Raw genomic sequence first — 27,611 nt, 5'->3', positions numbered from 1 at the left:
GCGCACATATGGTGGTGTTGGGGGGCGCTAAGAGGCACAAGAAAAGTGGCACTGCTCTAGGTGCAGCACCACTTTTCATAAATCTTCTCCTTAGTGCAGCATGCCTTCCATAGTAGAATTAGAGTTCAAAGCTGGAAATATTACCTTTGCTAGTAATTGTGTATAAGTATATATATGACACTCCTGTAGACATAATGCGAGTCTTTGCTCAAACACTAAAAATGCATGCAGTAGGGGAAAAAGAGTGGCTTTCTATACACGTAGCATCTATGCCAAAGAATTTGGGGGCTGATTTAAGAGCCCCTAGCACCATCCTAACGGCACATTAGTGTCATTTCTTTTTACGCTAATGTGTCGTTAGATGACCAAAAACGCAGCACCATATTTACAAAGTGACGCAATGCATGCATTGTGCCACTTTGTAACTCTTTGCGCTACATTTTGCATGCGTCAGGCATACTGTATGCAAAGGGAGTGTTCCCCCCTTGGGAGACCATAAAATTGTATTTTTTTGGTACTTTAAATGCCTGCTCAGAGCAGGCATTAAAAGGGGGCATGCAATTGAATACAATGGGCACTTGGGTACTCAGAAGGAGTAGCACCAACATTTTGGCGATACTCCTGCAGAGTACATCAATAGCATAAAAAATAATGACGTTTTTGCCCCCCACCCTGCACCATGGTGCACCGTATTTTAAATACAGTGTACACATTGTGGTGGTAGGGGGGTGCTAAGGGATGCAAGGGAAGTGGCTTTTCTTAAATCAGCCCCTTTATAGGTAGGGTATTTCTGTACTTCTGATATGTTTTAAAAAATCCCTTGGGTATTCAAATGGAAGCACTTCATAAGAGGGAGAATGAACACCAGATAGCCATAGCATCAGGTGGGAGAGATATGCTCCCCTGGATGATATGTATAGTTCAAAGTCATGGTAAAAATACATTTATCAGAATACTAAGATGTCAAGCCAGACCGAAAAAACACATTGCAATTAAAAGTCAGTGGGGCCTATACACAAAAATAAACATTCACCTGTGTGTTTACTCACATGCATATTATCTTCTACACCTAGGCGTAACTCTGTATGATACGCTTATATAGATATACACATAGACAAACATGATAGATAGCATTAACTACTGAAACATATACCTGGGTTTGCGGAGATCTTTACCTCCATGGTCTACATCTCCACAAAGAAAAGACTGTTGAGACGGAGTTCTCTGTCTGCAAGATTATGAGTAGCATTTCACAGAACATGTGTAATACTACTGTAAAACCACCTTCTGTTCTACAAAATGCAGTTTGTACATAGGTCCGAATGTCACTAGAATGCCAGTGTAACTCAACATCATTTAAGTTACCTTATCCATCCTCAGTATGGAAAAATTGAAAACATGTACCCTTACCTGACAGCGACGGTGCGTGCATGGGTTGGATTGGATCGGCCATTTCATGGAGCTGTTGTAGACATTTCCGTCAATGCTGCAACCTGTAATAAATGCCTTAATTACAATAGTTCTGAGACGCAGGCCAACATTTTTTTTTACGTAAAAGTTTTATATAACTGTTGTGCACCACAGTGAATATTACGATGCTCTACAAGAAGCGTATTTAGTCAGTTAAAATAAATAGAATGTAACATGTCTTTCAAAATCTGAAATACTATTAAGAGTGTAGAGTAAGGCGTTTCAATTACTGTAATATTCCATGAAAATTATCATGTTGTGTTTGGTTATGAGAAGAGCTGAAGGTATACAGAAGACTATCATTGCTTTTCTTGTGAATGGTGAAGGTGTGATTATTAACCAATCAGCTATTTATTTTGCAAAAGCATTTCTAAAAGAATATTGTCTTTATTTTCTAGGGGCCAGATGCACTAAGCATCTTAGTGCTGGCAAACCAGCGGTTCAGTAAATTACAAACTTTGTGACTGCTAAATCACTTATTCATGTGTACCAAAATCTTTTTGTGAGTCATAAAACGTTTTCTAACTCACAAAATAGATCATGCCATTCATACCGAATCTTAATTTAGAAGGGGTGTGCAATAGACTTTCCTTTCAAATTGCAAGTTGGGCTGGTATATATAAATTGTTCGAACCCGTAATTCTGGTTGTGAACCATTGATCTGTCACTAACTATTAGGTTGAGGTGATAACTGATTCGCAAAGGAGTAGGTGTCCATTTTGATCAGTCAAAGCATGTAGAACGAAAAGCACATACTGATACTGGAGATCTGCGACTTAAACTGGTTTGTGTCAACCAGCTTCCGTGATATATGATTATGATACAGGTGGTGTTTGAAAACATTAATAATGAGGATGTACAAAGTTACAATAAATGTGCCTAGATAACAGAACAGTTCTAGTACCAGAAAAAATTGAAGAACCTCTGCTTCTAGATTGACATGATACGAACATTCTCTGGATGCCAAAACTGGATTTAAATATGGCCACCACTTTGCCGTGGCATACACTCTTACTGCAAACTTGGCAGTGCATCATGATCAGATCCTTTACATTTTTGTCTTGTGGACCTATATTTACCCTATGTTCATGTGCCCCACCATGGAATGTAGGAGAAACTATTGCAGTTCTCGACGAATCATGGACTAATTATGCTACTCAGTGGCATTTTTTATGGAATTTGTTTAAATGAAGTTAAGAGGATAATGACATCTTTGGCGATAGTTTTATACGCAGATATTACACGTGTGTTTTCTATGTTCCTATAATGTTGAGTCACTATAAAGTCGAAATATTTATTGTTTACTTTTACCTACAAGATGGAAATAATGCATTCCTCAATCGCTCCATAATTAAATGCTTCAATTCTTCAGGTCAAAACTACTGACTTGACATGTATCCAGAAAGAAGCCCCTGCCACCTGAGCTGTGACTGTGGAAGAGTGAATGCGGTTTAATAATGCAGAAGTATGACTGGATTTCAATGACCAGAAATTGCAGAAGCACCATGTAGAAATTCACAAATCTTTCCAAGCATATCACCCACAGATCCGCTGCAGCTTAGTGGACATTTACAAAGCAGCAACATTTTAATTGTCCTTTACAATAAGGATAAATATCAGGAAAGGAATGAAAATAATCCCTGTACCGATAATAGATCCTCATTTTCACAAAAAGTTTGAGGAGAAATAAAAAACAGTACTGAGAAAATTCATATTAGGAGGACGCAGTGGCATTCGCTCATTGCTATGCATGCAGATGGCGCTGGAAGTGCATTGCATTCCTTCATCACTTATCAGCGCATCACTGCACACTTCTATTTGAGGGCCTCATTCTGCGTCCCGGGAGTTCGGGATGAAAACTCCTCTCCCTGAAGGTATCTGTTCCAGTGGAATCGATAGCTCAAATTAGGGTTGGAGCTGGTGAGTGTTTTGGGGTGATTTCTGTGGCTTCTCTGAGAAAAGAGGAATTGCTTAGGATTCTTCCAACCCTGATACCTCTAGTGATTCCTCATTTCTCCCCTTGCATTTCAACTGGAGGATTCAAGGAAAATGGTGTTCCCACGGATCTCATAATCCCAAAGGGGCTGACAACAGCCCCTTCGGAATTTCAGTGGACATCGTAATGAGGATCTATGTGTGTAGCTTTTAAAATGTAATCTCCTACCTTATTGGGTAGAAGACAAGCACACATTAAAATCAAATGGTGTCAGGGTAACCAATATTTTTTTTACTTCCTTTACCACTCGTTAAAGAATAAGGGGTAATTATAGGTGCCAACGTTTCAAATTTACTAGCACCCTCTGCCAAATGTAACAATTTCAAGGAACTATTCTGGGGGAATTAAAAAATATTTGTGCCCAAAGACACAGATTGAAACTGGAAATAAAAAGAAAATGAAAAATTATTTGCGAAAGTAAACTGATTTAAAAAAAAAAAAAAACACTACAATAATCGGAACAAAAACGAATGTTGTAATCCAATTCGATACTGTAGATTCTCTGAGTTGAATTATGCATTTTTTTGTTTTTCCAAAGAAACAGAGAATAACATCGAGACCAGTAGTCTTCTGATGATGTCAACTGATAAACTTTTACTAACCGTGGCACTTAACAAATCATAACATCCTAGATGCTTGTCATAATTTATTTTGTGTGCCAAAGTTGTTGTTAGAACTTTATGGGGGCTTTCATAGATGGACATGTAAGATAAGTAGCTACTAACTCAAGATATGCATTTGTGCATGAGTCGAACATGAGGGATGTAGATAAACTCCATTCTAATTTTCAAATTATATAGCAAAAACTAATTAATTTAGATTTTTTTGTCAAACCTTTCAATCTTAGACGTGACAACAGGATAAGCTTTCACTGTATAATTCACTCTACTAAAGTGAGTATCAGTTGTGATGTTGAGAGTGATTGAAGCAATATTCAAATTAATCAATGTAATCTAATCCGATAAATACCAAATTACACTATTCTTTTTTGTAAGATAGCCAACGGATGTTTGTATGATAGATGAATGGACCCTGTTCTGAAATCATTAGTTTCTCAGTGTGAAGTTTGACATCTTGCAGTCGATGCTTCCACCCACACCAGCTGGTTGGATGTACCAGTGATAATAAACAGATCTGAAGCTGCCTTTGGTTAAGTTTGTGCTATGGAAATACCATCTACATACATACAAGATTGTTTCCAATGTGCAGCCTAGCTTTTAAGGTTTCTAGGTTCAGTTTCCTATTTCTTAGATATTTATTAGCATCTATAAGTATGTCCCATTCTGGGGAATGTGCCTTAAATAATGGTTTAAATGCATGTTCCCTTTCTGTTTTGTTTTCGTGCACATTACTTCAGAAGACAACAGGACAGGGCACCAAGTGAGATGAAATACCATGCCGTGGATCCAGAGTTTGCTAACAAACAACCAGTTTGATTTGCTGGGCCAGGGTGGCAGTGGGTGTAGATCCAGAGCATGAGGTATGATACACACCGTACCTACATTCTGTGGTGCATGGCCTTTTGGTTTAGGGTCACAGGATGTGTGCAGGTCTGAATATACTCTGCATACTGTGCCCCACGGCTAAGGCTGAAGGTTTTAACAAGCAGACTCCGGTGTTGCAGTTGTAGCTGAAGGCCAAATATGCCAAGTGGGTTTTGGGCCATGAAGCGATGCCCTTGAACATTACAAAGACTATGTCCTGCATACAAAGCATCCTGGAAACAGTAGCTGGATTTGCCATGAAGCTCTGGGGAGAGTGGAAGTGGATCAAGGGCATGGCCAAAGTCAGCATCCCACATGCAGAGGTCTCAGAGCAAAAATGAAAGCCTTGCTAAGCTACACCTGGTCATGGATGAATGGGCCTGGATCATAACCACAGGCCAAGACATGTGACCAGAAGACCTTGCGGGCACAGATAAAGGCCATGACGTGGAGAATTTGAGACCATATGGAGTGGGCTTGGGTTAAGGGCCAGTGGCCATCACTTCCTGCTAGTCCATTAGGCATGGCCAAGGACTGTTAAAAGACGGCCTTGGGGCAGAGGGAGTGCAAATGGGCTGTGGCAGACAACAGCAGACTTTGTCTATCACCTCCTGGGTTTGTCTAGGGCCATACTCAGCAGGCTTCGGTGTCGAGGGTAGTGAGCACATACATCCTCTGGCCGAAGAACATTGGGCTTAGGTCACAACCGAAAGCAAGAGCTGGTGATTAATGGGCTCTGAGGGCAGAGAAAATCAGCATATGGTATAGGCGAAGGCACTAAGCACTGTCAAGCAACATGTCTGATGTGATATGAGACATGGGCCACTCCCTCTTTCCAGTCCCATTGTAGTACTGAATGCCCAGTGGATATTATAGCCAGTGGGCAAAATGGTAACATTAAACCACGTTTGAATGTTTTTTGGACACATTTTCTGACTGGTAAGTAATCTATGATTTATATAAAATATCATTACAACTGACAGTATGATGTGGCTGATTGCTTCATTGATGAGGTATTGATCAGCAAACATGAACCCATGCTTTCTATTGTTAAAATACCATTGATTAAATTTCAATCCTGTCAGTCTTATATTAAGATGGGTCCTCAAATCAGCCCAAGTGGTACGTTGTAAGATCTTTAACAAAATGTAATTTTTATGCTGCAAGTGTAATTGAAAACATTTCCAGAGGGAAGCTCCTTGATTCTTGAAAGCCCGACCACCACGCCAGGTGTGACTGAAACAAGGAACCTGAAGATGAACATTGATTCCTGTATGAATGAGTTTTACGCAGGGCATAGTGCTATCAGATGATTTTGCAAGAAACGTGGTCGTATTTTACAGAAGACCCAGATGATAACACATAAGGTCTAAATTGTACTCTATGCATGATTGGCAGTCAATGCAGTAGTCGATGAGACTCAAAAACTTGACCTTTCTTCGTCATGCTAAAATGCTAATTGCAAGATTATAGATATGTTTCAATTTAAAGAGCCCTTAAGGCCTTTTGGTTATTATATTCCAAAATGTTAAAAGAAATGAAATTTCGCGGTTTTGACAACATTTGTTTTTTTTTTTAATGGGATGTCATGAGTGATGTCATATTGAGTGTTTACGGAGTGTTTTATACATTATAAATATTTCTCCTAAAACTGATGAAATCATCACACACTGATAAAAAAATCGCTCGTGCAAATTAAGGTGTTTTGCTAAATGTCCATTTCCCCAAACAAATGGCCCTTTTCTCTTCTTCCAGCAAACTCCACCTGAAAGTAATAACATATTGCCAAACTAAGTGGATAACAATAGAAAATGCTGAATGGAATTGTCGCCTTGTGGGGAAAACAACCAATCTAACAGCAAAAGATACATCCGTTTCAACTCACTCTTAAAATTAAATGCAACAATAAAAACATTCGATTTAAATAATGCATGTATGATATTTTATGAGAGCGAAAAATATTTCGATACACAGCTGTAAAAAAAAACGAAAAGCATAACATATTTGTGATGTACTGAAGTCTCTCACTGTTTACATGAAACAGACAGGAGAAAATGGTGCTCCTGAGGCAAATGACAAAGGCCACTGTTGTGCTAGTGAATGTTCTAGTGCAAGAAGAGGCATCACTACGAGAACCCACCAGAAAGGTGTACAATGTAGTGCATTCAGGAGGCGAACTTAATGCTGCGCCCACCCAGGTAGCACAGCTGCTACGTTTCCCAGGTTCATGTATGGCAAGCTACTCCAGTCCAGGTTTTAAAGTCTTTATTGTTTGCCTTCTGGGACTTGATAAACATAGCTACAAGTCACAAAATGCAGTGAAAAAAACGAAACTGGAGTAGCTAATTTCGCATGCACCTGGGAAGGTTGGCAGGACTGAGGAGTACTCTAGATGTGAAAGGATAGTCCCTCAGTAGGGACCGTCTCCTGAACCATATCAAGCAGGGTAGGGGTCTTTAGACCACTATAACACCAAGCAAAGGGCTTAATGTCATAGAGTCAATCAAACCAGAGCCTTGCCGCTTGTTTTTCCAGCAGAGCCCCATGAACCGGTTTCAAGACATGGCCCATGGACCTCTACGAAGGAAGGAGCAGGGGGGCTTAAGACTTCCCTCCTAAAGGCTGGGTGGACCTCCGTACACACTGAGAGAGTGTCAGTTGACACGTCGTCTCTTCAATACCGGGCTGGCTGCTTTTTGGTCCAAGCCTCCTATGTAGACTGGTCCAGAAGCTGAGGTATGCTACGCAGACTGCAACGCTGCCCCACGTGCTGTCTAATTTCTCCTGCATGCACACTTCTGAAAGGTTCCTCAGGTTGCTTTTGAGAGTAGAGTCCTTGCAAGGTTCAGGTTGCAAAGGCATTGGCTGAAATGTCAATTCACAAGGCTCAATCTTGCCAAGGTTCACTCCGTGTTTTATATTTCTGAGATTGATAAACTGAATGCTGAATCCTGTTGATAAGACTGATAGTTCTTTCTATTATTATGCACCAATGAGGAATTTAGTGGGAGGTGTCTGATATATAGCACATTATGTCTATCATACATTTATTTTTGCAAGGTTCATAATACAAAAAAGTGACCAAGCGGAAAATCCCTCAGCATTGGAAGCACATCTGGACTTATGAAAGTTATTAACCAGCTCCTGTTTGGTTTACTAGGTGATATATCATCTGTTCATATGGTTAGCAGAAGTAAATGAAGCACAGAAATGGAGTTGCTCTAAGATGTGTGAGATCTCCCTGTCCTTAGGCCCCAAGACGGTACGCATATTTATAAGCGTACAGTTGTTCACTCTTAAGAAAAGCTCTGCAGATGTTAATGCCTTCATGCCAAGAGGACCAAAAGCACTGTGGTCTTCAGTGTGAAGATTGTGTGCCTTGTAGATACAGGTTCCTCACGGTTTTTCTTTCTATCACCAGAGCCTGTATTTAGAGATGGGCAAGCCACTGAAAGCTCGAGCCAAGCTCGAGCTAGAAGCCTAGGTCTGTCTCAGCTGGAGGTCCCGTTGGAACCCCGAAGCCATAACAAGCCAAGCCTTCATGTGGTTTTAGTCTGCCACCCTTGCTCTTATGCACAGAAATATAATAACAAAGGATTAACATTTGAAGTGAAAAGGAAAGAAATATATGCCTGTTAAATGGCTGATTTATACAAAGTAAAAACATGAAAACTAGGAATAATTGAGGCTTCCCCGCTTAACTAAATAGTGTGCTCTTAGACAAATATTGAATTTTACTTTTTCCTTCATTATCACTTATGAAAGCACCTTCAAATATGTGAGTACAGAATGCCACCTGTAAAAAACACCTATTTGTTTGATTTAATTGATTTAATAGACTATCCTGCTGCACTGTCTATAATAAACTGGACCACATAGAGGGTTCACATGACAATTGTCTTGCCTCTTAATTCACTAATGGCACTATCTCCAAGGTGGGGGTAGGTGCAGGAATGGTTTTATGTTCATGTTTAAAAACTGTTGCTTGTAATAAGTACTTCCCAGTGCAGTGCTTTAATATGACATATTAATGTCAAAGCTCCACATGTTAAAGACGTACAGGTTTTTATAATTTTGAAGAGACTTTATCATATCTTATATGATGTTTGTTGTATGATTTACATGGCAAACATTTTTAGGACTCAGCTCATTCATGGACGCTAAGAACCAAGTCAGACCTTGGCTTGGGTCTGACTTGGCTCACCCTATTAACTTGTTGGCTCGTACCTGTGTCCAGAAAGAGCCCTAGGGGTCCAATCTGTGTGTGATATGTACTCAATGCTACAGGAAAATCGGCTGTGCTGGCTTTCTCTGTACCATCTAGTTCCTGGCCAGTTGTAAAGGAACAGGCTGTGTATTAGGAATAAGAATTAGGAGAAAATGTGCTTTCACCCTAGTGTGCTCTGAGCCACTAGGTATTGTTTAAAATAATCAGCCAAATTAGACTAATTTTCAAGCGATTTGAATCTTACTCGGCCCATCCAACTTTGTTTAAGTTCATTGTGGGACCTGTTTATTTTAAATAGCCTTTGTGTTTGTTGGGCATATCATCTTAGCTTGTCCAAAGTGCTACTTGGAATAGATGCTTTAAATTGTTGATTCTGAAGGTGGGACACAGGTTACTGAACAAAACTTGAATAATCTGCTTTCCAAGCACTCCACCAGATATGATAGATGAAGAATTAGGCAGATGCACAGGAAGTCAGTAGGCTATATCTGGACAGCTGGGGATAGACTCGTATATCCTTTTTCTATCATTACCTACTTTTTGCCCTTGCCTGTCTATACTAGCACTCCCTGTTAGTACAAAATAACTCCCCTGGATGTAATTTCACAAATTTTTTAAAGCAAATAAGAGGGAGATTGGGAAAAAACTAAGAGGAGTAAGCGTAAGCAAACCACATTTTCCACCATTCTGCTTACACTTGTCAACTCATGTAATCGATCATTAGTAATAAGTGAGTAACTTTGATCATGTTTCGTTTTATAGGTAACCCTACCACCCCCTCCATTCTGCAAAGGTGAGCATTCAAATGAGTATACTTTAGATGGCAACTGTGAGTTGTAAGCCCACATTGAAAATACGCAAAATAATTTTTCAATGTTTCCAAGGGAAGAAATAATGTGCATATAGCTACTCTTTTACTGTGTGGAACTCTTGGCTAACATTCCTGATACTGTCATGATGGTTAATTATCATCTAAACTCAACACAATAGATAAATCTTCCATGACAGAACTAATGGCATTTCTACTGCCATGTTTACATTCATACATTTTTATTTCATTAGTCCTTTCCTTTCAGTTACACGGTATACTGGCATTTCTAAAGTGTGCAAGGATTAGAGGCTTGCTGAAAATGTATTACACCCGTGAGTCTCTGTAAAAATAAAGAAATATATAAAAAATATAGATGCAGCCTCCATACTTAATCCTAAGTATTTCATGATTTGGAATTAGGACTTGAAAGAAGAGATGTAAAAATACCTCTTGCTCATCATAAAGAAGAGATATCATGTTTACATCGATTTTAAATAGCAGGAACTCCTAAAGGAATCAGAGTGCAATACTCAAGGTACAATTTTGTTTAGGCACAGGGAGATTGAGGGTCTGTTTTAAAGTTCGGCAGATGTTTCACTCTGTCACAAACTTGAGGGATATCCCACCTGCCTATTCCAACTGCCATTGGATATGATACACTTGTAATCCAGCAGACAGGATATCCCTCACGTTTGTGACACAGTAGCCTGTCCGCCGAACTCTGAATCTGGGCCTAGTCTCCCTTGTTTCAAACCTGGAACTTTTGGCCCTTAGGCCACACCTCCCAGACCACCCAAAGGTTACCCATGTTCTGTGTTTGCCCCTCTGAATCTACACGTGCACGTCTACTTCATGCACATTTCAATGAAATCTCTGAGTTGATCTGAAGCATTTTGTGGTTTTGGAAATACAAAGGAAATTATACGCTTAGAAGCCCTAATGTTAACCATATCCTTCAGTGATTTCTAGCTCATCTAAAAACAAAAAACATTTTAGGCTGAAGGTCTTAGCGTCCATTGGACAGACCACAGTAATAAATGTAGAACGTCCTGCACCAATCCATATCACCAAAAACGTTTGTGCTGCTCACTGTGTTTACTTGTTTCCATGTAACTTTCAAATACCCTTCAATAAGCCTGAAATCTACCCTTCACTGGTGCACTTTTGTGGACAACTCAGCATATGGACCCTTATCATGAACACATAAGGTCACAAACTGCTTGAGCAATTTCGCTTTATTGATCTCAGAGATATATTCAGCAGATGGCTGTATATATACATTGGACTGGCCCACTTGTGTCCTGCTGGATAATTTCCCATGAAATTCCGTCACTATGCATCTAACCGATCCTGTTACAAAACTAAATTGCCACAATCACCACTGTAATAGTGTGACATAAACAACACTACTGTGAGTTGCTACTAAATTGACAAGTTCTTCTTAATCTAAAAGAAATTCAAAACATCTATCCCAGGATCGTCAAAGCATAATGTTTTACAGCAATCCCACCCAAGACAAATGCACTTAGTTCAAACACAAACTAGCTTCAAAATCTTCACTCTCAACTACAAAGAAATGCACATGAACTCCTGCAATAAATCAAGATTATTATATATACATTATTAAATTATCAACCTAAGAATGATCCAATATCCGCAACAACAGTGCCGTCTTTCTACAATTACTCTGCCTTCTTAAGCTCTCCACAGGGTGATAATTTGGCTGTCATCTGCAGTGCTGGAAATCCCACTAAATTGGGGGTCAAGTTGTGGCAGTGGAAATGGGATGGGGTCACGAGGGATGCAGTCATAGAAAGCAGAGTCTGACAGGCAACTTATACATTCATGTTTTAAAAACCCTGCCACAAAGAAATTAGTAACAACGAGAAATGTGACATAAGATCTGATCTGCCTTACATGATTGGTCACAAAGAGGCTGAATTTTAAAATACCTTATGAGGTTAAAACACCTTCTGCAGCAAACTTTGTGTAGCCAGAAATGTTCATCACATAATAATAAAGGTAAATAGCTATGGCAGCTCATACGGTTCCTGGAGAGATCTGTGTTGTGACTCAAAAAGTAGCATGGAGGGTTAAGGTGCCTGTTGCACAGCACATTGTGTAACAAGATTTACAGATTTGAATTTAATGTAGATAGGTAGGTGGGTTACTGCTTTTGATGCACCTCTTGGCAAATTACACTAGGACAATTTCACTATATTTCACAGTGTCCAACCCGGATCTCAGATCTGGGTCAGTAATAGCTGCCAAATCCAGGATCCAGCTGGATCCCCTTTAAGTTCATGCACTGGCCACGTGAGAAATAGGTACCTGCAACCATGACTGAGGAGCTGTGTGAAAAAGGGAGCTTGCTGAATTTCAGAAAAAAACTCAAGCTCCACCTGTACCGTTAACAGCCTGACTCCAGAAGAGACGAATAAAAAGCTCCACAAGTACAAATTGTGAGTTTACTCTGGAAGGTTTTCGATGAGATATACGTGAATATAACATAGCATTACAAAGACACCTTGTAAAAATGAGCATATTTCACTTGCATGGAACAGCAGTTATAAACGCATGCATAAGCATTATTTACGTAAGGGATCGTCACATATCTAAATCTATGCCTTTCTAACTCACATACCAAATGTATCACTTAAACATGAGTACCTTTTGAATCAGCATATAAATATGGGCACACCCAACCGATGCCCTGGTTATGAGTTTGCCGAGCTTTCTAACCACTGCTCAAACCCCTGCTAATTCAGAGGTTGGAATTCTGAATTGTGTAGAATTAGCCACTAATTATGGAGGGCAATAAATGTTCACACTCCTGGTTAAATGTTGGCAAGCCAACCCTACCATAGGTGAACTGGGGGAAAGATATAGCATTCATCACAACATGCAGGTTTTAATCTGGTAACCACCAAAATCCGCATGTAACTCCCAAAACTCTAAATATATGCTATTAATCACACCCAATATATTCTAAAAACTCCTAGCAAGTATAATAAATAGCACATACCTTGTGGGACAGGTACAAACAGGGCTAAAGTGACCAAGGACAAGCAACAAAACTGACGGGTTACAAACACAAAGGGCCAAAGACCTCAACAAATTCCATTATTTACAAAACTGAACAAGACCGGTTTTGTGTTTCCTGGTCGGAAGCATGAACTTTATATCCCTTGCTTCCCATGCCACTGGATTCAAGCTAGCCTGGCTGATGAGGGGTGAAACCCCGAAACCGGTCCCAGGATGCTTGTTTCCAGTCCAGGGAAGACCTGGCCTAGCAGTTCGGGCTGGACTGTTCCCATGGGGAACAGGGTCAAGACTGATTTGCATATGGCTGGGTCCAAACTGGAATGGCATGGGCAGCAAAAAAACGATGGATTAAACCCAGATCTGTGACTGGGGGTGAATGTTTGACAATGTTCAGCATTCCGTCCATCACTTGTTGTTTTTGCATTTGTCGCCCTAAGTGGGAAGGGTATGCCCAGACGTGGGTCCCTTGCTTCCCATGCCACTGGATTCAAGCTAGCCTGGCTGATGAGGGGTGAAACCCCGAAACCGGTCCCAGGATGCTTGTTTCCAGTCCACGGAAGACCTGGCCTAGCAGTTCGGGCTGGACTGTTCCCATGGGGAACAGGGTCAAGACTGATTTGCATATGGCTGGGTCCAAACTGGAATGGCATGGGCAGCAAAAAAACGATGGATTAAACCCAGATCTGTGACTGGGGGTGAATGTTTGATAATGTTCAGCATTCCGTCCATCACTTGTTGTTTTTGCATTTGTCGCCCTAAGTGGGAAGGGTATGCCCAGACGTGGGTCCCTTACTTCCCATGCCACTGGATTCAAGCTAGCCTGGCTGATGAGGGGTGAAACCCCGAAACCGGTCCCAGGATGCTTGTTTCCAGTCCAGGGAAGACCTGGCCTAGCAGTTCGGGCTGGACTGTTCCCATGGGGAACAGGGTCAAGACTGATTTGCATATGGCTGGGTCCAAACTGGAATGGCATGGGCAGCAAAAAAACTATGGATTAAACCCAGATCTGTGACTGGGGGTGAATGTTTGACAATGTTCAGCATTCCGTCCATCACTTGTTGTTTTTGCATTTGTCGCCCTAAGTGGGAAGGGTATGCCCAGACGTGGGTCCCTTGCTTCCCATGCCACTGGATTCAAGCTAGCCTGGCTGATGAAGGGTGAAACCCCGAAACCGGTCCCAGGATGCTTGTTTCCAGTCCACGGAAGACCTGGCCTAGCAGTTCGGGCTGGACTGTTCCCATGGGGAACAGGGTCAAGACTGATTTGCATATGGCTGGGTCCAAACTGGAATGGCATGGGCAGCAAAAAAACGATGGATTAAACCCAGATCTGTGACTGGGGGTGAATGTTTGACAATGTTCAGCATTCTGCCCAGACGTGGGTCCCTTGCTTCCCATGCCACTGGATTCAAGCTAGCCTGGCTGATGAGGGGTGAAACCCCGAAACCGGTCCCAGGATGCTTGTTTCCAGTCCAGGGAAGACCTGGCCTAGCAGTTCGGGCTGGACTGTTCCCATGGGGAACAGGGTCAAGACTGATTTGCATATGGCTGGGTCCAAACTGGAATGGCATGGGCAGCAAAAAAACTATGGATTAAACCCAGATCTGTGACTGGGGGTGAATGTTTGACAATGTTCAGCATTCCGTCCATCACTTGTTGTTTTTGCATTTGTCGCCCTAAGTGGGAAGGGTATGCCCAGACGTGGGTCCCTTGCTTCCCATGCCACTGGATTCAAGCTAGCCTGGCTGATGAGGGGTGAAACCCCGAAACCGGTCCCAGGATGCTTGTTTCCAGTCCAGGGAAGACCTGGCCTAGCAGTTCGGGCTGGACTGTTCCCATGGGGAACAGGGTCAAGACTGATTTGCATATGGCTGGGTCCAAACTGGAATGGCATGGGCAGCAAAAAAACAATGGATTAAACCCAGATCTGTGACTGGGGGTGAATGTTTGACAATGTTCAGCATTCCGTCCATCACTTGTTGTTTTTGCGTTATATTGGGGTCGCCAGGAGTCGCAGCTGCGACCCCTGGTTGCCCCGTGCGACCCCTGGCACTGCATTTGCGACCGCTGGCCTTAAAGTTGGCAATATCAGTACCAGAAACACAGGAGCAGCATTACGCTGATAGTAAATAATAACATATTATTCACTTTTAGTGCAATAAAAATGGAGTACAGTTAGCTGAAAGATGACCATTCCTAGCAGTTGAGGTAAGTAAAAAAGGCTTTGGGTATGTGTGGTTGTGTGTGTATATGGCTGGGAGCAAATGTAAGGTCAAATGGCGTGTGCTGTCACTTCCCCTACCTTTTGGTGAATTGACGTTCATGGTAGGGCGGTGTTCCTGATACAACCACTTGGAAGTGAGGAATTAAGGAAGTCTGAATTTTTGTTGTTGACATTTTTAAAAGAGTAACTGAATGAATTTAAAAGAGTATAATGTACTTTTTTCAGTTTTCACTTGGCCAAATACAAGTTCCTTACTCATGATTTGCTTCAACAGCTGTAACTAAAACAGCTTTTGTTTCTGTAAATTACATTAATCTGAGACCGGGCATAATGGCTTCTTTTTTACAAGGTTCTCCAGAAAACTGAATGCTAGGAATTGAATCTTTACAGAGTCTAGTAGTTAGATTTCTCAGAGAATTTGTGAATGTAACACTTGTATTCTATTACGTTGGATCTAATTAGGAATTTGACTTCTACATATGTGCATTATGAAACTGTTGTCTTAGCTATCAGATAATTGCCTGCATGATCTTCAATTAAATGTAATAGCCCTTTAAACTATGAAATTATAATGAGGTGTTGTGGCAGGAATTAAATGTGTTTATATTTTCTTCATGTAGTCGTTATGAAGTGAATACAACATAAACTACAATAACGATTAGGAAGGATGATATAAAGAGTTATAAAATAAGCTTCACACAAACGATAAGGGGGGGGGGGAGATAAGATCGAAGTCTGTAAATATTGTTGATATTTGGCACTGTGGTTCATGTGTACTACAGGTCCTGCCACGCAGAACTATTGCAGCTATTTCCTGACCAAAATCTGGCTGCCCCAGCATTCATAATCTGTTTCTTTATGTGTGCACATTCCCTTCCGTCACAAATGTGCATCAGGTTTCTTCTTATTTTCCGAAAAGTGGAAAGCTGACAAGTGGAAATGACCAATTAATTCATCTTGCTCTCTTGCCCAGGCAGGAATATTTCAATTGACTTTTCTTATTTTGTCCGTACCCCTGTGGTAGCACATTACATTTTTAATAGGGTAGATCAAGACGTTGGCCAATTTCCCCTCACTTGGCACAGGAACTGCAAAGTGCTGTGCATATCCTTCATGCAATTTGGTCCCATGGCAATTATAACAACAGGGTTTCTTAGAAAAGTAGTGAAAACAAATCACAGAAAACGAATGTTTCTGAGCTACTTTTCATTTGACTTTCAGTGAAATTAAGTGCATTGCTTTTAACAAGTGGCATTCGGAAATATGTTGTGGGACAAGCCAAAGACCGCAACGTCTACCTATTGAATGTAACTACGCACTTTGCACAACAAAGGCTTTCAATATTATGCTAAAAGCACAGCAGCAAAGTGTCATAGCATGGTAAGAGGTTTTAAGTGTTTGGAATGGCATCTCAAGCTATTTCTTCAGAAGCTCCTATGTGTGCTATGGGTTTAAAGTGGTTATGAGGAAGATTATCAAAGTGTTAGGCCTTTTTGCAAAGCCAACACGATGCAGAGAATGTGACAATGGGTCTTTTATGGTGGCTCAACGTTTCCAGGGCTCATGCGGAGCTGCTCCTTCACGTCTGAGACGAATCACTGACCTTCACTTTTTTATCGCCTTCCTGGAATGTTTCTGTTTCAAACACCTTGCCTTTCAATCTTTACCGAAGTCCTTATCGAAAGGCAGCTAACGAGATAACTGGACGTTGTACAATTTGTTTCCCTCACTTACGTGTGTCCTTGAGCTTATGGGTAATGATTGCTGATGTTTAGCATGTCATAAGACCGGTAAGTCACAAGTAAAAAAGGCGAACCCTCACTAACCTGCTCAGGTGTTCTGCAAACAGTTTAAAACTACCACATTAGCTTATAAATGCGAGCAACTATTTACAAGTTGTTTTGACATAATCACTAGATTGTTCCATTGCAGTAAGTCCCCGAATTGTCTCAGTGCACCAGGTCCAGTCATTTGCGTAAAACAAAAAACACGCTTTATGATGTAGAAGACATGGATGTGACATTAGATGCACCCCCTGATGAGGACGCACTGCTCAGACCAAGGACTACGTGTATCTCCTTGTGTAGTTCCTCTTTAAATTTTTTAGGGTGACCCATAATTTTGCATCATGTCATTGATCTTGTATGACTTTCAGACTGGCCTTTAATCACTTATAAGGCTATAAACTGTCAACGCCTGGAGTACCTTTGAGCCCCTCTCAAAATTGATATTGAAATGAATTTAAGAAGTGTCGATAAGCTTAGTATGGCATCTAAAATAATTAAATACTGCAGAGCCGCCCTAGAGTATGTCTATAGAGCAGCTCCCTCACCCTGGAACCCAGTGCCGGGTGATCTGAGGCATTTCAAATACTTGCCCCAATTCAACAAAGGAAGAAAAATGTAATTGTTTGAACTGTAACTGAATTAGTCTTACACCATTCTTATACTTCCTTTGCCTCAGCTACCTTCCTCATCTTCGATGTTACTAAATAATTATATTCAAAATATCATCAAACAAAAATAGCCTGTCCCACATATCTTTTACAAGAATATCTGTCCATTGAAGTTAATAATATAAAATCTACAACCAAAGAAACAATACTTTATAAACAATATTTCGAGCATGATTTTTCTGTCATACAATATTTTAATATAATGACATATAACCACCAAAGCCTTCTCCATTATGTGCTGGAATGGCGCAATGACACTCACCCGCCTTCTCCTCCTTGGGGCTTGTAGACTGCCCCTAGGCTCCACCCTGATAATAGTGTGCCCCATAATACAATATAAAACAATGTAGTTCAACAGCAGTGTAACATCAATCAAAAATGAGAAATTAACAAGAGTAGCATGAACTTATGTTCCTCTGTATAGTACTTTAGAGAAAAATAGAGAAAGGAAAAGTCTTATTACATTGTGGTCTAGAAGAATGGCAAACAATATACCTAGATTAGGTCAAGAGAGGGCAAGATTATGAGTGCGGAGATGGGTAGGGGATGGGGTTAATGCACACATATATGATGGGGACTTGGTCTAGCAACATTCCATGAGCTACTATCAGGTATATTTTAGAATTCAGGGATACATCCTAGGGTCGTATGGAGATGCAGAATAAGATGGCTAATTGTGGTGATGTAGTCTACGTTTTAGTGTCTTCCCTCATGGCACAAGAGTCATCAAAATGTGACAGTTTATACTTTAATTTAATTGAAAGTACTAATGGTTTTAAATGTAGAAACTGCACTGACACATTTTATTAATGCACATTCATTTACACTGTTACAAACATTTGTAAGATTGAAATGCTATAATGTTACAATTTAGGCCTTAGACTAATAGAATGTATAGAAACAATACAGAATTTCTAATGACTAAGGAATAAAAAATGTGTGGAAAAAAGCCTACTTCCCTATCATAACTAATGAAATGTATTAACAGAGTTTTTATTAATTTAAAAATGAATGTGACATGCATATTATTGAAGCATTATTAATGTTGAATTCATAGTTTGTTTATGAAAAGTGTGACCATTAAAACATATTAATTAACTGTATTGTTCTCAAAGATAGAAGATGTTCCCATGAGCAGACCTGAGATTGGAAGCAAATGTTGCAACCTAGAGTTGTGTGATCAATTACTATTGGATGATGCCCCTTTAATGTAATGTAGACTGCTTTCCTGAGTGAATCAAATTGCTCTAAGAACTTTAATATATTGTTGATCAGTTGGACTTTGGTCAGAGATTCTTTCAGATTCCTGGTGATGAGAAGCTGAGTCTTTGTCCCTGTATGTCTAGCCCTTTGGAGAGGTCTCTTCCTCCCTACTTTGCACTATGGAGATGCCCCTTTGAGACTTAGAGAATCCTTCCAAATCCTTTTCAGAAAGCTCTTGATCGAGCTTCTGATATGCTGACGCTTTCTCTTTTTACCTATCTTTTGTCCACTTTAGTTAGTATCCTTTTTGCTCGAGATTTTCTTTTTTCAAAATATTTGTGGCCTTTTTGTGCTTTTGCCTGCATGTGTTTTGACCCACACATGCTAACCCTTAATTCGGTCATGGTAGGCTTTTCACTGTACCCAGTTAAAATAATGACTCCTCTAAATTGAACTAACTGATGATTGCTAACTATGAGCACAGCTTAATGTATGTATCACGTGTATCACAGATATTTCTTTTGATGCTATGAATGGTTCTTCTTGAATGTTTACTTTTATTGATATTAATGTATCTGAACTTATTTCATCACCTTGGGCAACCCCTGGTGATTATGTATCTTTATAACTTGATTTTGTGAACTGTCCACATGACTTTGAGCTTGAGTTTGTAATAAACTCCTTAACTTTATTTTTGGCTGGAGTTTTCCCTGCGTGGCCACATAGGTCATGGTGCATAATTTAATTGGGTTGTCTTGAAATTGTGCTAATGGGTGTACCTCACGCGGTCCATAGATTTATTGGCCTCAAAGAGCATTGATTCCTGTGAACAACGAAAATGCTACAGCAGTGGGTTCATGCAAAGTTGTGATGCATCAGAACATCTGCCATTATCACCATTTATTTGAACCAGTGGGAGTGGGTTGGTATTAGAGGGGTTTTCCAAAGACTCAGTATACACAACTTTGCAACTGTGCTTGCAGTGGTGAACCATTGAGTGTAGTGTCACCCCCTTGGATATTTGACATGCCACGGTGTGAAAGATAGTTCCCTACAGGCTTTCATGAAACCCCATATCTACACCTAATTCCTTGAGAGTCTAAAGTATGACCATAAGATGTGTAAACTCTTGCAGGCCATCTGTCCACATCTCCAGCTATTTGAATCTGGTTGCATGACAGCCAGATGCACTGAATGTGGGAACAAGTGTCATTCATGTATAACTTTAAATTAGCTAATGTTACATCTTGCCTATAGTAGTATAGCAGAACCTCAGGCAATATCTCATTGTCAAACTGCAACTCAAGTTTATTCTCCCATTTTATTCTGAGATCCATCACTATTGGATAGATGAATGGACAGAAAACCTTGTATTAACTATGGTGTCAAAGAGACCAGACGCCCAACCTTCACATTGTCCCCTAAAATAAAGATATTTCTGATGAGAGAAGGGAAGGATTAAAAAGCCCCCCCCCCCTACTCTGAATTAAACACAATTCATCAGTTGGATGTATTTACACTGATGGGTGGGTGGGGTGTAAGTTATACTTGGGTGAAATATAAATTACGCCAGTGTAATTTCAAAACTGCATGAAAGAAAACGTTATGCAAATTCATAGCGCAGGAGCACAGTAACAACTAAAATGTGAACACCGGTTGCTCACAGCAATTGTCTTTTTCGTGCTATTTGTTAAGCGTGAAATGCATCCTTGCATCAAAAAACTAAGATGATGCCACATAATTTCACATCCCCCTGGTGTAAATCAAATTTACCATGGGTACTCACAAATCTTTTCCTGGAGGCCTAAAATTATGCTCTGTGGTGTGATTGAGAGCCATGCTGATGCCTTTCTTGTGGGTCGGGAGATGGAGGATGTAAGATGGGCACTCGGGAATAACGCATGGACATGGTGTGGACTATGATTTGTGGAGTTATTGTGAGAATTTCATTCCAAACGGCCTCCTAAATTAAGCCCCTTTTCTATTTTAAAGACAACAATTTGTCAACATTGTATTATGTTGAATCTGAAACTGAAAAAGAATCCTTAACAAGGTGTGTAATTGACTGTGGTGGGCAAACACAAACACCCAACCTCCACCACTAGACATGGTACAGTGGGAAAGTTATAGCCATGGCACTAGGAAACGTGACATTTAATCCTCACTTTACAACTTTGCTAATATGCTAGCATGGGACTGAGGGACTTGACATTTAATACTAGCTTTGTGATTATGCCAAAATATGCTGGTTGTGAGCTTTGTAAAGGAGTGGGCAGGTTTCACAACACAGAGGCATTTTGTTGGTGAGAGTAATCCCTGAACCTCACTTTCGCAACCACTCACACCCCAGTTGTTGTGTATTAAGCAAAATGGAAACTATGAAACCACAAAACATAGTTTATATTAATCCCACCCTACCATTGTGCCAAATTGTGTGCTTTTGGGCAATCAGTGTTTGAACATATTTGCCGGTTCTATTTTTCTATAGAAAGAACTTAAATGAAACTAAATACTAATATATGAATGGAAGACAAAGCTGTAACCCAACAATAATTTGATTTGATTTAATGATGGGCAAGCCATGCCCTTTATGTCCCCTTAATTGCCATTATTTGATAGAGATGGGCGGGCCACTGAAGGGTTGAGATATGCCACACAGAGGGTGGTTATGATAACTGACATGCCTCTCGGTTCTCTAATGAAATTATTGTCAGAGATGGGAGGAGGGCATGAATGGTTCTAAGTTCAGGTTTGAATCTAACACGTTTAATTAATGCCACTCTATGCCGTAATATAATACTAAGGTGAAACTCATCTACAAGTTAAAGAAATGCACGTTTTTGAATTTTTAAGTGACTTTGGCACATTTGTACATTTTTGTTGCATGATGTAATTAAAAAAGAAGGTGTTCCCAAATATATGTGGTAAAGGACACCTTCTGTGCTTCTTTTCCTTTACTTCAGTAAGTATGTAAACAAATGTTTTTCTGTTTAACATTGTTGTTGTTTAACATCTTTCTGAATGTTAATGCTCAGTCAAGTAAATAGCAACTCAGTGCTGCTGTTAACTGGTGGGGGGGAGAAAGACATGAAAATGTCTGGAAGGCCTCAAGCTTCCCCTGCACTGTACAATGAGTATCTAGGTTGTATACAAAGTTCACCAAATGATTTCAATCAGCAATCTGTAAGTAGGTTGGCCAAAACACAGATGTCTCCCATGTCTTGTACTGTAGTATGGTGCCATCAACCTAAAAACCCACACTGTCCCATAAGACACATTCAAATGAATGAGACAGTCTTGCTTCAGAAGTCTGCAGGTGCGAATGTATGGAGGAGTTCCAACATTCAGTTGCTTCTCCAAGGTGCTGTGGTTACCAGGTAAGGAGGTTATGAGAGTTGAACTGATACGAGACTCAAGTTTTGAAAACAGGAAGGCACTCTCTAGGTGACAGACTTCAGAATCACAAGTTGCCCATCTTACAGCTCGCTACAATATAACACATTCCAGACGCATACTGAAAGACTTATTGAGGAAGAAATCAGAATTCTAACTATTCACCTCCCAGGTGGAAACATATCTCTTTAGCCAGAAGCAGACACACTATGATGGTGTGAAGGGGTTTGGGAGGGAGCCTGATGTCTTAAAGCCTATCAACTGGGTCAACGGGAAGCCCCATGTATGATCCCTGCCATCACAAATGCCTCTGGTGAGACAGTAACCAATCCTGCAGATATCATTCAGGCCTTCAAGTTATTTTTATAAAACACTCTCTAGTGCTGATGGTGCCAATACGCCACATGATGAGGAGCACTTCTCCGCTATCTTGCTTCCTAAATTATCATCAGAGGGATCAAGCAAACTTGCAAAGGATATCATGGAGGGTGAAGTACATCAGGTTATTAACAGCCTCCCCATCCCTAAACCCCTGGGGATAGATGGTTACCCTACAGAATTTTACAAGATAAGCAAACAATCATATAGCCTCCTGCTGTGCAAGATGTTTAATTCTATACATGAAGGATCTTCCCTACTTACTGTGGCTAAAAGGCTAGAATTGATGTGTAGTTGAAAACAGCAGCTTGACTCTGTCACTGAATAATACTGATCTTAAGATTCTAGCCAAAAGGGCTAGCAAATCGATTGCAGGGCCTCTTACCATCCCTAATACACTCCAACCAGGTGGGCTTCATTCCGTATTAGTTTTTTCAGCTGCATACCTTTGAAAGCTGATGCATGTCCTCTGACAGGAACAGAATTATATAGATGTGAAACTGATTGTATCACTGGATGCTGAGAAGGCTTTTGATAGGGTGGAATGGTGGCAGTACCTGTCCTGATTCTTGCCATCCATGGGTTTTGTCCCAGGTATTCTGAGCAGGACCATACGGTTATAAACACATCTCACTGAAGTGGTTTCCTGTAGTGGGCACTTCTCCTGGCCCTTTCTGATCCTAAAGGGAAAGAAATTGTGGTACCAACTCTCTTTATTGCTTCTCTGGCACTTGCGCCAGTAGTGATAGCCATATGTCAGTATACAGAGATCGAAGGCATATCTATCTCCACTTACGGACTTAAGGCATAATTTTCCACTGGTGATATCTTCTTGAGATTGTCAGCTTCCTCTGCTTTCCTATCACACCTGCCTGCATTAATCTCTGCCTATGCAGTCTTCTCAGGTTAATAGCATTAACTTGGGAAATGTGAGGTAATGCTTTTGAAAAAACAACAACAAAGAACTAAAGAAAGAAAAGAGAATAAATAGAAGCATGACGCCGAGGTTAAGCTTTCATGCAGGGCTGTAGAATTAAGCGGAGGAGTATTTTTTGGTTAGCATGCAATCTGAAGATGTAAAACTCTACAGAGAAACAGTAGAAAGAAAACAATATTATTTGCACGTGATATAGTGCTACTTTGAGTATATTGGTGTCAATCCAGCATGGGCACAGAGGCCCAGGACCTTCATTCACAATGCAAGGTTCAGGAACTGCCTTGCAACCAGAAGAGGTACATTCAGCTCTCCCCTGTAGTGCACACAGGATCACTGTCCCAGTGCTGGGCTTAATGCACAAAGTAGTGGTGGCAGTACACTATGCCCTCAAGTAGTTGATTAGACATTTTTATCTGTGTCAGTGAAAGTGCATACTACATGCCCCTCTTGTGCAAAGTTCGGCTGTTATGAGAACCTTGTGCTTACATCTCATATGCCTATGGAGTGCATGTGTAGCAGCAGGACTCCACGCGTGTAGTAGTGTGAAGCACTAAAAGGAGTGGGCTCCACTTTGTATGCCCCTGACACAAGATGGAGGATGAGGACAGCCTCAAAGATATTGGGAGTGTATTGCCAGCACTCCGATGGCTGGGGGGCTTAGATCCAGACACTGAAGTGAGGAGGATGGAGACAAGGCCACCCTCAGAAATTCAATGAAGACACTGCTAGAATATCAATAAACAATTTAGTTGCAATAGGACCTTTGTTCTAGATATACGTGTGTAGAAATATGCAAATTTTTACATTTCTCATTTTCTGAAATCACACAGGCCTAGAACTACGTATTTTTTAGATATTCCAAAAAGTCCAAAACCTGATGCAAATATAGGATTGATCCTATTGGTCCAAAGTATCACTGCTTATCGTCCTTAAGTAAGAGGCCAAGCAGCACAACCCTGAATCAGAGGTAGTGGTTGAACTGAACATAGCGAACACAGATCACTAGTTTGCAATAACTATTCTAAACTGAGGAGCAAAATACTACTACAAAGACAATAAATATTCAAATCAAGCCACTCAATGAATGGAGAACACAAGCCACAGTCTTTGAATACGAGAAAGGTTTGGGGGCAAGCCTGAAACTACTAAAAATATTACCTCTCATTCCAAATACCGGAGCAATTTAAAAGTTAATCCTGCATTGTTTCAAGGCTCCTTCACAGATATATCTGTCAAACATCACTCAGGTCTCACTCATTGAGCAATAGACACATTTATTTGGAAGACAATCTCTTCTGGAACTCCATAATTGATACTTATTTGCTGTGTGGATCAAAGGGCTAGGCAACACCCTATAAAAAGTGCCACAGCTCACCAGCCTCCCCAGTTGCTTCTCCATTTCACTGCACAAGGGTGCCAATGAAAGATATTGCCAGGTGGTTGATCCTAGATGGGAGCTTAGGGTCTTCTCAGCTCCTGCCTTAGGTTATGTTGGAGAGTGCAACTTGGAAACCACCTCTAGGGTAGTCTTCAATATGCAGTCCCTGAAAAAAGCACCAGTTGGAAGAGTGCATGTGATGTTAACTGCACATTTGATGTTGAACTTTTCCCTTTTTGCAGGGTTACCCAAAACTTTTTGCCTTCCATCTCCATTTTTCTCACCTTCTTTGTGTTGGCTTTAGGATTCTGGGCACTTTACCACTGCTAATCAGTGCTAACATTCATGTGCTCTCTCCTCTAAATAAGGTATGATTGGTTCACACCTGTTTGGCATATTTGATTTACTTGTAAGTCCCTTGTAAAATGGTATGCCATATAACCAGGGCCTGTAAATTAAATGCTACTAGTGGGACTGCGGCATTGATTGTGCCACCCACAGAAGTAGCCTTTGAACCCTGTCTCAGGCCAACCACTGTGGTACCTGTGTGTGTAGTGTACTGCCACTTGGCATTTAAAACCTACTTATCAAGCCTTAAACTCTTTTATTACACATAGGCAACCCCTATGGTACGCTCTAGGTAGCCCTATGGGTACAGTGCTGTGTAAATAAAAGGTAGGACATATACTTTTATTTTTGCATGTCCTGGTAGTGACAGTCTATTTGCTGCTGTGAGGCGTGCTTCTCTCATAGGTTAGCATCGGGAATTCCCTTATACCATTTCAAGTGGTAAATCCTCCTTACTTGTGAAGTTGGATTTCGCATTACTGTTTTAAAAATTCCACTTCTAGAAAGTGGGCATTTCTCTGTGCTCATAAGTCTGTGTGCTTTGCAGACTGTCTCCAATCCGCGTCTGGCCTGGGTGACAGCTACACTTTGTGCACACTTTCCAGACAGCTACAACACAGGAAGGGCTGGGTATGACATAGGATACACCTGCATTCACCTGCATATTGATAGTCTTCCTGGACTGGGAGAGGGAAAGGTTGTTCACACTTTACATTTGTATAGGTTGTGCTCTGCCCTCACACATAGGGCTGATTTACCCTCTACTGATCATCTGGAGCGAGGGCTGGACTAAAAGGGATTGTTGCACACTTCTAAGGTTTCCTTTGAAGTCACCCCTTCATCAGAGACATTTTAGAGTATAAGTATTGAGGCTCTGACCTCATGTTTTTACACACTGTGTGTGACTTTAAATCAGACACAGTTGGCTCTACAAACTGCATTTTGCCAGAGGACTGCTGTGCTGCCAGGAGGAATGGCCTTTTGGACTGCTTGCTTTGTGTATTGCCCTGCTGCCTGCAGGGCTGCTGCAGACACTGCCACTCTGCATTTGAACTTTATTTGCTGGCCTGCCTGGCCCCAAATGGTGATGAGTCCGAAGCCCTTTATGGCTTCCCAGATCACATCTTTCTGAATGAAAGAAACAAGACCGCCCATGAGTGAAGCTTAGGATGACTGCACTAATCCCCTGCTCAACCACAGTGCCACTGGTGGGGATTCGCTGGACAGAAAGATGTGACCTGGGAAGCCACAAAGGGCTCCGGACCCATCACCATTTGGGGAGATAGTCTACTTCTCCCTCCATGGGAGAGCAAGATCATCAGCAGAGGCTTCTGCACCCAATGTTTATGGAGCGTTCTAACATGCATCTTTTGCAAAGTTTATCTGGCATTGCTAATGTTTTAACTTTATTTCAAGTGACATAGTTACAAGTGTATTCACTCAAGTGTGTTCACTGTTATATTTAACCATTGTGTAATTCACACACATTTTTATGGATTTATATTGTTTTCGAAGTTCCTGCAAGATATCTGAGTGTTCCTAATAAGGACCTGCATATCTTGCAAAATATTTATCAGTTCATGTTGTTTTGGTATTGTGTTATGTACAATATATACATCTATTTCTATATACCTCTATGTAGAGACTCTTTTGCAGTGTATTCATTGTGTTGCTGTATGAGAGCATTATGCAAATGCTGTACTCATTGGTTCTGATGATAAGCCTGACTGCTCTGTTCCAATCTACCGGAGGGTCAGCACAGGTTATCTTTGGTGTGTAACTCATTTGCCCTGATTAGAGTGGTGAGTTCTGCCTGGCTTAGGTGCCTAACTTAGCCAACCAGAAGCCATCAGGGTTCTCCCTGGATATTGTGGGAACAGATTAGAACAGTAGCACAAATATAGGCAAAATGTACCTTTACACCGCTCACAGCAGGCTCCTCTTTGCTTCACTACCAATGCACAATCTTTCGAGATCACTGGACACCTCTCTCGTTTGCACGTCACTTCCTGATTCTATATAAGGAAAGAGAGGAAATGTTATTAGGTCTTGACGCTTTGTGGATTAAGAGAAGGAAGTCGTTGTCACTCTTGTAACCTGATAAAAAATTACTGTTACTCAAAGCTACATTTTCATAGTCTCTATTTAATGGTGTTTTCTACCCAGAATTCAAGTATGATGCAACAGATACTTTTTGCAAAGATTATTAAAACCACAAGCTACTTAAAAACATATCTGCACATTATACAACTTCTATTAGAA

General features: G+C 40.8%; 1 protein-coding gene across 1 annotated transcript in view; it reads right to left on the bottom strand.

Annotated features, from left to right (window-relative positions):
• BMPER (BMP binding endothelial regulator) overlaps nucleotides 1-27,611 on the bottom strand; it is a 387,098-nt gene that overhangs the window by 229,686 nt on the left and 129,801 nt on the right. The window contains exons 3-4 of the mRNA XM_069215488.1: nucleotides 27,265-27,364; nucleotides 1,411-1,493 (exon numbers count right to left, since the gene is read on the bottom strand). Coding sequence (XP_069071589.1) covers nucleotides 1,411-1,493; nucleotides 27,265-27,364 — 183 coding nt within the window. The remainder of the gene's footprint in view (nucleotides 1-1,410; nucleotides 1,494-27,264; nucleotides 27,365-27,611) is intronic.

This window comes from Pleurodeles waltl, chromosome 2_1, assembly GCF_031143425.1.
Source record: "Pleurodeles waltl isolate 20211129_DDA chromosome 2_1, aPleWal1.hap1.20221129, whole genome shotgun sequence".
NCBI classification, from domain to species: domain Eukaryota; kingdom Metazoa; phylum Chordata; class Amphibia; order Caudata; family Salamandridae; genus Pleurodeles; species Pleurodeles waltl.
This window is presented reverse-complemented; position numbering and strand designations above follow the sequence as displayed.